Source organism: Eulemur rufifrons, chromosome 2, assembly GCF_041146395.1.
Source record: "Eulemur rufifrons isolate Redbay chromosome 2, OSU_ERuf_1, whole genome shotgun sequence".
Lineage (NCBI taxonomy): Eukaryota > Metazoa > Chordata > Mammalia > Primates > Lemuridae > Eulemur > Eulemur rufifrons.
Window position 1 is genome coordinate 20,685,767 of NC_090984.1, and position 16,383 is coordinate 20,702,149.

The 16,383-nt window shown below is 38.9% G+C and overlaps 1 protein-coding gene across 2 annotated transcripts in view; it reads right to left on the reverse strand.

Moving 5' to 3' along the window:
* Window positions 1-12,650, reverse strand: part of SCAPER (S-phase cyclin A associated protein in the ER) — a 415,285-nt gene extending 402,635 nt beyond the window's left edge. Inside the window, exons 1-2 of one of the 2 annotated variants that reach the window (XM_069481584.1) lie at window positions 12,609-12,650; window positions 1,685-1,751 (exon numbers count right to left, since the gene is read on the reverse strand). In XM_069481584.1, the coding sequence (XP_069337685.1) occupies window positions 1,685-1,690 (6 nt within the window). In that variant the 5' untranslated portion in view covers window positions 1,691-1,751; window positions 12,609-12,650. The remainder of the gene's footprint in view (window positions 1-1,684; window positions 1,752-12,608) is intronic. The other variant, XM_069481575.1, reaches the window with a different exon arrangement.
* Window positions 12,651-16,383: the final 3,733 nt, after the last annotated feature.

Below are 16,383 nucleotides of genomic sequence, written 5' to 3' on the forward strand. Positions count from 1 at the left end.
AATGTTGTATATAATATTAGGATAAAATTAAATTTTAGAAAAAGATATATCCAATAATCAAAAAGAAGCTAAAGACAGTGGAATAATTTTTTTAAAGATACTGAGAGGGAAAAAGAAAATCTGTCAAGCTAGACTTCTATGCCCAGCAAAACCATCTTTCAAAATTAGTGTAGAAAAAAAAAAAAAAGACATTTTCTGACAAACAAAGCAGAGTTTACAACCAAAAGATCCGCCCCCCCCCCCATTGTAGGAAATGCTCAGAATATAGCAGGCAAAAGCCAAATGACCCTAAATGACAGACATGAAAAATTAAAACCTTAGAACTGAGGGGAGTATAAAGTGGGGAGGGATGAGATAAGAAAAGAACACATAGATAGATGTTCTCCTGCCCTTACACCCAGAAGAGGGAGCTCTTTCCTAAGCCCCACACTTCAGAAGGATGGTACCTAGCAAAAACACCAAAACCCAAAGATAATCAGTAACTAATTGAGTGAACAAGAATTAGGGCAGAGAGACTCACAAACTGAACTATGTTCCCCCAAGCTCACAATGAGGGGAGGCAAAGGAAGGGGACAAATCACAGCCTCTGTGCTGGGAGAACCAAAGGAAGAATATCTACTTTTTTTAAGATTGGCCACTCCAAATATCCCAAAGGATGTGTCTAGGCAGATTGGGTTTCCCATATAACTACATTCCCTCTTCAGTTTGAACAGTTTAAGAAGATACTTAGAATTGCCTGAAAATCTTGAGTTAGAAGAGTAAAGTGTGGGAAACAGGAACCTGTTTGTCCTGGCTCTCTAGGGATTTTCACTACATCACTCCCCATCCCAGATTCAGGAACTACCCCAGCCCAACTTCCACCTTGCATGGCTCAGAAAGACCATGACTCCTTTAAAAGCTGTCCAGGTCCTAAGAAGGAAAGCAAGTCAGGCTGTTGGCAGAGACTATTTCATAACCATTTAATATTACGACATTTAAAACTCTGGCTTCCATTTGTATTCCAGTTCTAGGTACCGTTAAGTATTAAGGGGAAACATGGGAAGCAGGAAGGATTCCTGGGCTCTAAGGGTGAATAGCTGTTCTTTTTATTACTGGGCTTTACAACAATGTGCTCCATAGAGTATCTCATATGAAACAAATATTATATTCAAAAATAAACGAAGGCCAGGCACAGTGGCTCACGCCTATAACCCAAGCATTTTGAGAGGCCAAAGCAGGAGGATAGGTTAAGGACGGGAGTTCAAGACCTGGGCAACATAGCAAGACCCTATCTCTACAAAAAACTTTTTTTAATTAGCCGGGCATGGTGGCACAGGCCCATAGTCCCAGCTACTTCGGAGGCTGAGGCAAGAAGACTGCTTGAGCCCAAGAGGTCAAGGTTGCAGTGCACCACTGCATTCCAGCCTGGGTAACAGAGTAAAACTCTGTCTCTTAATAAAAATTTTAAAAAATTAGCCAGGAATGGTGGCACACGCCTATAGTCCCAGCTACTAGGGAGGCTGAGGTGGGAGGATTACTTGAGCCCACAAGTTGGAGGTTACAGTGAGCTATGATGGCGCCACTGTACTCCAGCCTAGGCAACAGAGAAAGACCCTATCTCTAAATTAATGAAAAATAGAAGGAAAGAAGAAAAGAGGGAGGCCAAAAACCTAAAGTTTACCTTTAAGGTAGCTTGATCACTTACCATCATTCTTTAATTCTCTTCTGTGCCAAGAAGATCATTTACCACATAATTCCATGGGGTGTGACTCCTATAATAAAAAATATATATACTCTTAATCATAACATTATCAGAAAATCATATTTCTTCATAAAAAGATACAAATCTCATCCCCACATGTTTACATTAAACAACAACAAAATTTGCTTTTATATGTTGCCTGTCTGTATATGATACAGTTTGATTTAAATACTCCATGCTGAATAATACCTCAATGCCCTTCAAAAAATAAAATGGAAGAGAAACAGTGTTAATTACATGAAACGTCTAGGATATCCTAATCCAGAGGCTTCAAACTTTTTTTAATACACTCCATAAACACACACATACACACATTTTTTATCTTAAACCAGTTCACACACATATTTAACTGAAACAAAAGTTTCATAAAGTAGTATTTATCCCTATTGTGTGAGATATACTCTAATATTTCCTTCTCTCTTCTATTTCATTTTTAAATGTTGTTTTCACTGAATTGACTCACTAGTGAGTCCCAACTCAGTATGGAAAACACTGTGTAACTTAAGAATTTTCATAAACTGAGATTTTTATCATAATATCTTAATTACCAATTACATAAGGCTCTACATAAAACTGATCCTATATTTTGGGGAACCTATTTAATGTGGCCAAACTTCTACTCAAAGAAATCCAAAGCAGAGAAACTAGATAAACACAAAGGGACAGGGAAATTGCTAGAAAAAAAGTGACCTAATCCTGTAAGAAGAGGCAACAAACATAGAAAAGAAAGCAGCAACGGTAACCAAATCTCCTTCAGGGACAAGAACTTTGGTCATTTATCCTTAGTCAAGTAAATTTATTCCTTTAAAATGTAGCACCTCAAATCTAAACATATGTCCATACAAAAACGCATACATAAATGTTCACAGCAGCATTATTCATAGTAGGCAAAACTGTGTATGGCTATACTGTTATCAGACAAAGTAGACTTTAAGTCAAAAACTGTCACAACAAGCCAGGCATGGTGAAATGTGCTCATAGTCATAGCTACTAAGGAGGTTGAGGAGACGGGATCCTTTGAGCCCAGGAGTTTGAGGCCAACATAACAAGACCTATCTCTTTAAAAAAATAAATAACAACTATCACAACAAAGAAGGTCATTATATAATGATAAAGGGGCAATACATCAAGAGGATATAACAATTGTAAATACAAATACACCTAATAGTGACACACCTAAATATACAGAATATTAACGGCAATGAAGGGAAAAATAGACAGCAATACAATTGTAGGAGATTTCAATACCCAACTTTCAACAAGGGATAGATTATCCACACAGAAAATCAACAAGGAAATAGTGGACTTGAACATTACTATAGACCAAATGGACCTAAAAAACATGCAGAACATTGCATCCAACAGCAGTAGAATATACATTATTTTCAAACACACATAGAACATTCTCTAGGATAGATCATATAGTAGGCCACAAAACAAGCCTTAAATTCAAGAAAATTTAAATGATATCAAGTATCTTTTCTGACCATAATGGTATGAAATTAGGTATCAATAACAGGAATAAAACTGGAAAATTCACAAATGTATGGAAATTAAACAACACACTCTGGGCCAAAGAAAAAATCAAAACAGAAACCAAAAAGTATCTTGAGACAAATGAAAATGGAAACACAACATAGCAAAACTTATAAGATACAGCAAATGCAGTTCTAAGAGGGAAGTTTATAGTGATAAAAGCCTACATTAAGAAAGAAGAAAAACCTCAGCCCGGTGTAGTGCCATGTTCCTGTAGTTCTAGCTATCAGGAAGGCTGAGGCAGGAGCCCAGGAGTTCAAGGTTGAAGTGTGTTATAATCGCACCTGTGTATAGCCACTGCACTCCAGCCTAGGCAATGTAGCAAGACCTCATCACTTAAAAAAAGAAGAAAAAAGTATGAAAGAAAGAAAAGAGGAAAAAGACTTTGAATAAACAACCTAACTTTACACCTCAAGGAACAAGAAAAAAACAAACTAAACCCAAAGTCAGCAGAAGGAAGGAAATTATAAAGAATAGAGCAGAAATCAATGAAATGGAGACTAGGAAAAAAAACAGCAAAGATCAATGAATCTAAGAGTTAGTTTTTCAAAAAAATAATTTCAAACTGAATAACCTGTAGCTAGACTAAGAAAAAAGAGATGACTCTAATAAACAAAATTATAAATGAAAAAGGAAACATTACAAGTGATGCCACAGAAATACAATCATAAAAGACTAATATGAACAATTATATGCTAACAAATTAAATAACTTAGGAAAAAACCGATAAATTCCTAGAAACATACAACCTACCAACACTGAATCATAAAGAAATAGGAAATATGATCAGATCAAGAAAAAGCAAGATGACTGAATTAGTAATCAAAAAACTCTCAACAAAGAGCTCAAAACACTATGGCTTCACTAGTGAATTCTACCAAACATTTAAAGAAGAATTAATGCCAATCCTTCCCAAACTCTTCCCAAAAATTGAAGAGGAGGGAATCTTTCCAAACTCATTCTACAAAGCCAGCATTGCCCTAATACCAAAGTCAGACAAGGACACTACAAGAAAAGAAAGTTACAGGCCAAAATCCCTGATGAACATAGACTAAAAAAAATCCTCAACAAAATACTAGCAAACCAAATTCAATGGCATATTAAAAGGATCATATACTATGATCAAGTAGGAATTATCCCTGGGATGCAAGAATGTTCAACATATGCAAGTCAATAAAATGTGATACACCACATTAACAGAATAAAGTATAAAATCATATCATCTCAATAGATACAAAAAAGGCATCTAACAAAATTCAACGTCCTTCATGATAAAAACTCTAAACAAATTAGGTATATAAGGAACATACCTCTGTATAATAAAGGTCATATGTAACAAGCCCACAGGTAACATCATACTCAACAGTGAAAAGCTAAAGCCATTCTTCTAAGATTAGGAACAAGGCAAAGAAGCCCACTCTCATCAATTCTATTCACTATGATATTGGAAGTCCTAGCAAGAGCAAATAGTCAAGAAAACAAAATAAAAAGCATCAAAATTATACAGAAAAAGAAGTAAAATTGTCTCTGCAGACGATGTGATCTCATATGCAGTAAACACTACCAAAAAACTTTTAGAACTAATAAATAAATTCAGTAAAGTTGCAGGATACAAAAATCAACATACAAAAACCAGTAGCATATCTATATACTAACAAGTTATCTGAAAAAGAAATCAAGAAAACAATCCTATTTTCAATAGCATCAAAAACAATAAAGTACTTCGGAAAAAATCTAATCAAGGAGGTGAAAGATCTGCACACTGAAAACTATAAAACATTGATGAAAGAAACTGAAGACAACACAAATAAATGGGAAGATATTCCATGTTCACAGACTGGAAGAATTTACACTGTTAAACTATCCATACTGCCCAAAGAGATCTACAGAGTCAATGTAATCCCTATCAAAATTCCAACAATGTTTTTCACAGAAAAAGAAAAAACAAACCTAAAATTTGTATGGAGGCACAAAAGACCCAGAATAGCCAAAGAACCTTAACCAAAAAGCACAAAACGGGAGGCAGCACACTACCTGATTTCAAGATATACTACAAAGTTATGGTAATCAAAACAATATCGCACTGGCATTAAAACAAAGAGACCAATAGAACAGAAAGCCCAGAAATAAATACATGCACTTACAGTCAACTCATCTACAACAAAGCTGCCAAGAACACATAATAGGGGAAAAACAGTCTCTTCAATAAATGGTGCTGGGAAAACTGGATATCCATATGCAGAAGAATGAAATTGGACCCTTATCTCACACCATATACAAGAATGAACTCAAAATGGAGTAAAGACTTAAACATCAGACCTGAAACTGTAAGACTGCTACAAGAAAATATAGGGGAAAAGCTTCTTCACATTGGTCTGGGCAATGTTTTTTGTCTATGACCCCAAAAGCACAGGCAACAAAAGCAAAAACAGATGAATGGGACTGCATCTGGGAGGCCAGAATGGGAAATGACTGCTAACAGTTATGGGGTTTCATACTGAGGTATTGAAAATGTGCTAGAATTGATTGTGGTAATGGATGCACAACTCCATAAATACATTAAAAACCACTGAAGTGTACATTTTAAATGAGTGGATTTAATGGTATGTAAAATATACCTCAGTAAAGCTGTTAAAAGAAGAAAGCAAGCTATGTCCTAACCCAGAATTTCCAAAATTTCAATCATTCAGTTACTACTTTCAGGATATTTGCCATAACACATACTATTATTTATATAACTTTTTTAAACAGAACATTTTTACTCAAATAAAATTTATAACACTATCACAAATGTAAAATCAGTTAATATAAAATAAATATGGATATGGTAAAATATTGACAGTGGTACTCAAATAAAGGAAATTTGAGAAACTCTGGGCTGCAGAAAAACAATGGCCAAGCAGAAAATGGAGCACAAAAAAAAAAAAAAAAAAAACCAAGCAGAGAATGAACACTAGGACTGACTGAGCCCCACGTGTCTAAATAAGCTGCTGTCTGTAATGAACTGGAGTCTTACTTGTCTTATTCTGCCCTGCAGTCCCAGAACATCTGTGAAGACACCTGAGAGTCCTAGAGATGGAAACATGAAGACTGGCTCAAGTGCCAGGAAAGGTATACCTCTCTTTATCTGAGCTTGGGTACACAGGTTGTAAAAGGGCAAGGAGTAAATTACAGACTCAAAGTAGCGAGAAGCCTGCTAGTGGCACTACTCTAAAATACACAAGCCTACCTAGCTGTAGCCAGGACAGTACATCTATGAATTGACCACATATTTACCAGTAAGTTGTAGAAAACTTGATGTTTGCAATCACAGTCTCTCTCCAATGTTCACAAAATCTATCACCCATGATTTTTGCCTTTTCTGAAGTTTAAGAAAATCTGAACATTTGCCTGAGTCTGGTACTAAAACAATGTTGTAGGCATACTCAAAAATTATCAGTAATTTTTCACATCTTTGCTACGTAGAAAATAAGTATATTATGGTAAAATCAAGTATTTTGAAGAGCAACATAGACATTTTATAATCCCAGGTTGTTTAATGAGGTTTTCAATTCTGATTACTTCTGTATATACTGCCATGAATACATCAACCAAGAGGGATTTATTTTCTACAATGACTGTGGCATGCCCTGTTGAAAATATCAAAACTATCTCTTTTCCAATGCTATATCAAAAGCAGGCCTAACACACAGTGATGTCTGAAATTTGCTTCAAAACAATTTGGTTGGGGGATAGCTTTTATGGGATAAGACTGTCCATGTACAGGTCACTGTTAAAATAGATTGGTACATAGCAGTTTACTATACTATTCTCTCTACTTTCGCATGTTTTTAAAACAACATATGATGAACTTACTACTTTAAGAAGTTATCAATAAAAAGTAGGGAGGCTGAGGTGGGAGGATGGCTTGAGCCCAAGAGTATGAGATTACGGGAAGCTATGATTGCAGCACTGCACTCCAGCCTGGGCAACAGAGCAAGATCCTGTCTCTAAAATAAAACAAAACAAAATTTTTTAAAAAGTAGTAATTATTTTAGCAAAACCTTATTAAATCTTTAGTGTTTCATGTCACATGAGAAAAAGTCTTTCCATAAATCAATTCCTCCTAATAATTTTTTAAGGCTGGCTTCACCACTGGACTACAGATCTTTTCACTGTTTGTATCCCACAAGACCCACAGCCAATCAGTGAAAGCCAAACATGTTTGTGCAAAAGGTTACCCTCCAGCAGAAAACTGCTAACAAAATTTTATTAATGATTTAATTTTTGTTATACAAGCCATTTGCAGTTTTCACTTCTACAATTTCAGAAATACCAACTCCACAATGGATATCAGATTGCATCATTACAGAGAATTCTGTTAAACTTCTCACTACAGCTTTCTAAGTGTTTAAAGAATGTTCACATGAGCTTCCCAAAGAATTTTTGTTTCTCTTTTAAACCTAGGTTGGACAGTTACGATGAACACTATGTGGGTAATGGGCACACTTATAGCCCTGATTCAAGAGTTACAAAAGTGACCCATGTAACCAAAAACATTTGTACCCTCGTAATATTTTGAAATTAAAAAAAAGTACTATATCCAAGTTCTGGCCAATTTATAGGCAATAGTGTGGACGTGAATTTAGTCAACTCTGTTGCATGCATGTAAACAATTTTAAAAAATGAGTCACACAAATGATCTCTATACTAATAAGTATAGTTTATTAACACTCGTAAAAAAACATGGAAGAGTTCTGTCCTTAGACAGTTTTTTCCTTTTGTAAGTAATCTAATTTTTATAGAGTTTTGATTTATAGATGGTAAAAATAGGGTGAAATTTTTACTTATTGAACCAAGCTTTGGACTGTTTTGTTTTTGGTTTTTGGTTTTTTTGGGGGGGGGTCAATTTTTAGCAGAACTTACCAATTTCATAGATGAACAGATAATTTAATACCTAATAACCAAAGAGATCTTTTAGTATAAACTGCCAAGTAATCAATATGGGGTAACTACTGACAAATATTATGGGAATTAGATAACCAAAATGTGTAGGATCACACAAAAAGGTAAGCCTATTCTCCTTCTCATATACCTGCTTTAACCAATCTTACCATTATCCATGCAAGTACTTAAATCACAAATCTGGGAAACTTATTTCATTATTCCCTTTCCTATATCATCTTCATCACCAACCCAATTAATATTTTATAAATAAATTCTGCTCATGTATGAAACAAATATTTATATATCAAATATCACCTATGCATTTCATTATGCCCACTTGCATTCAACACTTCTGTTAATGCCGTAATGTATCTATTTTTTTGTTCTCTATAGAGAATCCACCCTTCGGTTTGTTTGTTTGTTTGTTTGTTTGTTTTTGTTTTTGTTTTTGTTTTTTGAGACACAGTCTCACTCTGTTGCCCGGGCTAGAGTGAGTGCCGTGGCGTCAGCCCAGCTCACAGCAACCTCAAACTCCTGGGCTCAAGCGATCCTACTGCCTCAGCCTCCCCAGTAGCTGGGACTACAGGCATGCGCCACCATGCCCGGCTAATTTTTTCTATATATATTTTTTAGTTGGCCAGATAATTTCTTTCTATTTTTAGTAGAGACAGGGTCTCGCTGTTGCTCAGGCTGGTCTCGAACTCCTGACCTCGAGCGATCCACCCACCTCGGCCTCCCAGAGTGCTAGGATTACAGACGTGAGCCACCGCGCCCAGCCCACCCCTCAGCTTTATTCAGAGCAAAGAAAAAACAAACTTTTGATCATACTAGAAGAAACTCGGGGACAAGTTTGGAATCTGTACTCAAACTACACATGCAATGAGGACAATATTCTGCTAATACAATTGAATTGCTGCTGCATTTGCCCACTGACTAGTCTCTGTACTTCTGTTAATAGATGCACTTCCCCTATTCCAAAGCTACTTTCACCACAGTAATCTTTTACAATGCACAGATAGTTGTGCACCGTAAAAATGCAAGAACTCATATGCTAGTCATTACTATCATCATCAACACCATATCACAAGCGCATTCCTTAATACACCCTGTCATATACCTTTATATCCTGGCATAAACAGACAATTCTGCTTAGAACATTCAGTCCCTCATAAACCCTAGTTTGACTATCTGGACATCTCCTCATTTGCATCAATCAGTTTCAAGTCATAAAAACCTAACTAGGGATGACTTGACAATAAAGCCATTTAATTATTTCATAGAACAGGAGGCTGGAAGTAGGTATTTCCAGGTTTCATGCAGTGGCTAAACAGTGTTATTAGGGGCCCAGAATCTGTAAATTTTACTACCCCACCATCTTCAACATATTACCTTTTCATTCTCATACTTTAAACTTAAGGCTTCAGGCTTAAACCTGAGGCTTAAACTCACAAATAGGCTGCATTAAATCCAACCACCAGGACCTTGACCAATATTCCTAGCAGAAGAAAGAAACAGGGACAAAAGGCCATTTTTCGGTTACAAAAATCTTGGTCCTTTTATCCATAAAGCAAAATATTGTCAAAAAAAACCTCGTTCCTTTGGCCATACTTAGAACCATGGACACCAGATCTACAAGGACACTTAGAGATAAAAACCTGGAAATAATAGGAATGTCATGACAAGTTTAGACAAATGATGATTCATCCCTTTGCGCAGTATACATTGACACGTTAAATCTAAGAAGATTCCATAAACATGGAAAAAGGGGAAAATGTTGATGCTTAGTAATTATCTTTTCCACATTTTGAAATTTGATTTACCTACTAGTTTTTAAACAAAAATTGGAGTCTCTAAAAAAATAAATAAATAAACTAGGTTGGGTTGTGGTTGATGTGAAGGGGAAAGAAAAGACAGAATCTCAAGTCTCTTCATCTTATTTATCTTTAGAACATTCCTGTAGGTAAATGAAGGCATTAAGTTTTGATAGCAAATCAACCTTTTAGTGGTTCTTAACACACTGACTGCCATGTGAGTTGTATTTAACTCAGGCTAGTTTTGACCCCGGGGCCTCGTAAAGCAAAATCCAGCAATTGGTTTGTGAAAATCTTACTTGACGTTCTCATTGTTACAATTAATATTGACAATTTAATTCTAAAAACATGGATTGCGTTGCATATAACTCAGGCACAGAAAATAATAAAAAATAACAAATTAGGAAGGATCATTTAGTTTTAATAAAACATCACGGCACCCGGGAAAACTTTTTTTTCTAGTGTGGTAGTCAATGTGTTAAATACCTGTAAAGAACAAACATTTGTCTGTCTTTAAAACAATATATCCTTTGGACCCTCGTCACCAAAATTATTCATTTATAAACACACTGGTATAGTAACATTGATTATGCTTCCGTGATTGTTTACCCGAATGACCAGGGGGGTAACCATAGTACTATGATCTGAATGTTTGTGTTCCCCAAAATTCATATGTCGAAATCCTAGCTCTCAAGGTGATAGTATTAGGAGGTGGGGCCTTTGGGAGATATCAGATTATAAGGGCAAGGCCCTCATGAATGGGATTAATGCCTTTATAAAAGAGGCCAGAGAGAGACCCCCCTCACCCTTTCCACCATGTGAGGACACAGCTACAAGGTGCCATATGTTAACCAGAAAGCAAGCCATCACTAAACACTGATTCTGCTGACATGCTGATCTTGGACTTCTCACCCACCAGAACTGTGAGAAATAAATTTCTGTTGTTTATAAGCCACCCAGTCTAAGGTATTTTGTTATAGAAGCCCAAGTGTACTAAGACATATACAGAATTTTTAAAATGAAGCTCAAGGGAGTGGGGAGAAAGAAGGAAAGGAGCAAACATTTGTTGAGGGCTTACCATGGGTCAGGAACGGTTCTAAATGCTTACAGATACCTCATTTATCGCTATCAGTACATTTATGAAATGGAAATTACTCCTTTATATAGATAAGAAAATGAAGGCTCAGAAAAATTAACTGGCGAAAGGACAAGTGGTGGAGCTGGGATTCAAACTTTGATCAGTCTGCCTTCAAAGCCATCAGATCATACTTCCTCCCACAAAGACAACTTTGCAAATCATGTTAAAAATTGACTCTTTAATTAAAAATATTAATTCCTTAGTGGATATTATTCAAATCATTTCCGTATGTGCCATAAATCAATCTGCACCCAATGAGTTTTGAAGAAAAGTCAAAAAAATACAACGGACAGAGCACCAATATAGGCCAGAGTAGGTCAGTGGTCAGGCAGCTTAATCCCAGATCTACCGCTCATCAGCTGGTGATCTAGAACAAGTAATAACCTTTGTGAGCCTCAGTTTCCTCATTCATAGAATGAGCATAACGCCTGTCCCATCTCTCCTCCATCTACCTCAGATTGTTTATGAGGATGAAAAGTTCATGTTGATGAAATCAATCTTTAACTAAAACAAACTGCAATACACATAAGGAATTAGCATTTATTCAGTAAGTTGACTATAGTGAATAGCTATTTTCATGGAAAATAACCTGGCACAAATAGAATGAGAAACCCAGTCCACCAGCACCAGGAACCTGCTCTTGGGGCAGGCGGCCCCATCTCACCGAGAGCCCCTCGACAGCAGCAGGTGCGCTTGGAGGACCAATTTTCTGCCTGCTCTCTAACAATCCTGTCACTCACTGGAGCCTGTGACTCTAGCCTGGTTCCAGGCTGGAACGGACTGGAAAACAGTATGACGGAAAGGCGTGAAGCAGCTGCTGAGAAAAGAGCACTAACAGAAGCAGGACGCTGGACCCGACTACTCCCAGGTGTAAGGTCTTGGTTAAACCCTTGGCCCCTCCAGGCCTCAGCGTATGCATTTGTTAGATGGAGACCATTCCCGCCCAGATTCCCAGGCAGAGATAAGACCAGATTCGCCTGCAGGGAAAGCACGGTGAACCCAGCTGAGAGTGAGAGATGGCGATGGCGATCACCTGTCAAATGAAAGGAAGGGAGGGAGGCTCCTCTGGAGGTCCCTTGCAGTGCTGACATTCCAGAAGCCTCGTCACGCGCGGCCGGGGGGCCCCCACACCCACACGCCGTGTCCCACGTCCCTCACACCCCAGCTGAGACCGAAGGGCAGGCAGCCGGCCTCCAGGACAGGCCCGGAGCCTTCTCGCCTCCACCCTGAAGACCTCCTCAACCGACCCCAGGGCCCTCCCGAGCGATCGCGGCTCCCCTCCCCCAGCAACGATCCCTGCCCACTCCGCCCGCACTCCCAGGTGAGGGAAAGGAGGTGAAAGGGCGTACTTCGCCGCCATTTTGTCCCCTTGGCCCCCGCAACACACTTAGGCGGCCCGCGCCCCGGCCCGAACCCGCCCGGGTGTGCGCAATGCGCGCCCCTCGCGGACACTCACCCCCAGCCGCCCTGCGCAGTTCGGCGCGGCTCAGAGCGTCCCGCCAGGACGCGGGGCGGGGCGGGGCGGGGCGGCCTCGGAGGGGCGGGGCGGTGTCCGGCTCGCCACGTGACTCCTACCGGCGGCCGCGGCGGCCGCAGCGCTCCCGGGTCCCGGCTCCCGGCGCAGGCTGCTCGCGCGCAGGCGCAGCCGGGCTGGCGCTGTTGGGCTGCTGAGGCGGGAGGTAAGGGCGCGAGTTTGGTTCCGTTTGTGGGCGCGCTGTATCCCCGAAGCTGTTCGTTCTCTGGGCAGCGCTGGCACTGCCGCTTCTGGCCACAACAGGCCCCGCTCTTGGAATCAGTCTCTTCCCCTTGCCTGCTTATCATCACAGTCGCCGCACAGATTGAGGACCCGAGGCCCGCGAGAAAGCGCGCTGAGCCGCCGGCAGAGCCTATCGCGCCCCTCAAGTGTGCCGGGCTTCCAGGGAGGAGGTGCAAAGATCTAATAATGTTTAAAATACTTCAGAAACAGCGTAAACGCGTGACCAACCAAACGCTTTATCGATATTTAGGTCGCAGTTCTGAACAAAACAGACTCGACGCAGGCCATAATTATCAAATATTCCCCATCATTTTTCATTCCGCTGGAAAGCAGACTCTTTACCCTTCCTCTCCCTCGTTACCCGCAGTAGCAGGAAGTCATGGAATCCAATGGAGCCTGCCCCACAGTTGGACATAAGCGCTGTGAAGGTAGGGACCATATTGTTGGCTGTGTTCTGGCTCCTCTCCCCTCTTGCCTTCTGAGAAAATTAGCTCTTTCATTCATTTATTCCACAGATTCTTATTGAGCACCTGCCATATGTCAGATGCTATTGTAGATGCTTGGAGTTAGTAAATGAACAAAATAAACAAAAGTCTCTGCCTTCTTGGAGCAAGGTGGAGACAGACAATAAATAGTAAACCTAATAAGTAAATTATATGATAAGCTGATAAACACTACAGTAAAACAAAATGAACAGGATAAAGGGCATGGAGTAGGGACCATACTACAGTTTCATGAAAGGTGGTCAAGGCCTTAGTCTTATCAATTATCTCCTCTTCCTTTCATTCCCATAAGCATAAAAGCAACCTCAGGTCTCTCCCATCTTAAAATCACCCACCCAACCCACCAGACTCCACTTGAACCTCTGCTTTCTTTCTCCTCCTTGCAGACCTGCCCCTCACAGCTACATTTCTCCAATTATCTAAAGAAGGGTGCCTCCAATTCCCCAACTATTACTCTTGTCTGGACTTACTGCACTCTGGTTTCAGGCCTACCATCCCATGGAAGCCATTCTTTCCAAAATCAGTAGAGGTTTCCCTACTGCAGATCCTGTGGGCATTATCATCATGACATAACTCAATATCTCTGCATGGCACTCTTTCCTTCTGGAAACTCTTTCCTTGCCTTCCATTTTTCCTCTCTTGATCTCACTTCTCCATCTCTAACCATTCCCTCTCCATCTCTTTTGACATCTCCCCTTATTTCTTCCATCCCTTAAATGCTAGTATCCCTCAGAGATAGGTGAAAGCCCTCACTCTTTTTCCTTTTCCACTGGACATACTCTCCGTATGTGATTGCTGCCTTTTATATAACTTAACATTGTTATGCTCTTGATATGCTCTTAATAACATTGTTATGCTCTTGGTCATCTCCACTGGAATCTCTCAAAATCAATGACATAAATAAAAACCACTCATGTTTCTTATATACATGTATAACAGTTTTATTAAGATACAATTTACATACCATACAATTCACCCACTTAAAGCATACAAAACAATGATTTTTAGTATATTCACAGAGTTGTGCAACCACCACTACAATCAATTTTAAAATATTTTCATCACCACAAAAAGAAATCCTGTGTACTCATTTACAGTTATTCTCCCATTTTTCCTCAACCCCCACAACCACAGGAAACCACTAATCTACTTTCCGTATGCATAGATTTGCCTATTCTGGACAAGTCATATAAAGGGAATCATGAAATGTAGTATTTCGTAACTGGCTTTTTTCACTTTCATATTTTCAAGGTACATTGTAGCACATATTTATATTTCATTCCTTTTTATAGCTGAATAATATTCCATTGTATGGACCATATACCACGTTTTATTTATTCGTTTATCTATTGAAACACATTTAGGTTATTTACACTTTTTGACTATTATGAATAATGCTGCTTATAAGTTTTTGTGGGGACATATGTTTTCATTTCTGTTGGGTATATATCTGGAAGTGGAATTGCTGGGCTAGATGGTAACTTATGTTTAACTTTTTCAGAAACTGTCAGGTGATTTACCAAACCAGCTGCACCATTATACATTCCCACCAGCAGTATATGAGGTCCCAGTTTTTCCACACTCAACATTTGTTATTCTCTGCCTTTTTTATTACTTATTATCTTACCGGGTATGAAGTGGTATCTTATTGTAGTTTTGATTTGCACTTCCCTGATAGTGAATTTTCATGTGTTTATTGGCTATTGTTGTATTGTCTTGGAGAAATGTCTATTCAAATCGTTTCCCCATTTTTTAGTCGAGTTACCACTCATTTTATTTTGCCACAGAATCTGTTCATCTTATTGATCTGCCAAATATTCTGGTGCCCCTCCATGATGTACCTTTGCTTGGCCCCATTGATGGCAGACTTGACCATGTGACTTGCTTTGGCCAATAAAACATAAGCAGGAATGTCAATTCCAAGCAGAAGCTTTAAGAGTCAGCTTGTGGGTTCAACATTTCTCTTTTCTGTCTGCCACAAGCAATTTGTTTCGGAGAGAAGCTGTTTTGGTAAGCCACTCCAATGCTTGCGGACATTTGTTACTGCAGCATAACCTAGCCTGTCCTACAGGACACACCTGTCCTATGTGCTATTGGACTGGCGCCACCATTCCTCCAGTTTCCTTGATATGGCCTACAAGGCCCTAAAGTTAAGGTTTGTTGACCAATACAGCCTCATTTCTAGACCATTCCCTCAACCACCCTGTGCTCCAGACAAAATAAAATATATTCAGGTCCTGGAATTCACTTCTTCCTCTCTTTCTCTCTCTCTAGACACACACACACACACACACACACACAATCTCATTTTGTCTGGCAACAACCCTGAGAATTAGATAATAAATCTCATGATCCCATTTTACAAATCAACAAAGGCCCTAGATTTATTTTTCTTGGAGTTAGCAAGAGGTAGAGCCAGAATTTGAACCTAGGTCTATTTCACTCCAGAGCCCTTCTTTGAGTAATTATGTTATAATAAAGGATAGTAGTTAAATGTTATTGAGCATTTAGTATGTGGCAGAAATTGTGCTAAAGTACTTTGCATGAATTATAGTAAATGCATGTAAACAAATTACATGCATAGAAGTATAGAATAGTGGTATTCCACAGCAGTTTAAGACTCTGACTTTGGAGTTAGATAACATATAATGTGTGACATTGAGCAAATTACTAAACCCCTCTAAACTCCATATTCGTCATCTGTAAAATGGAGCAATGAAATATACCTTCAAGGTTTTTGTGAATATTAAATGAATCAATTTGTAGAAAGCACTTAGAACAGCTTAGCATATGGAGAGAGCTCAGATTACACCAGCTATAATGTTTCTTTTGTCATCTAACCTCACAGCAAATGTATGAGGTAGACAGTCCTATGTAACTGTCCTCTGTCCTTCAGCTGCCTTGTCTTTACCCACTTCTTGGCTGCTGACACATGAGTCCCTCCAGAATGCGTCTACTCCTTTTCACTACCT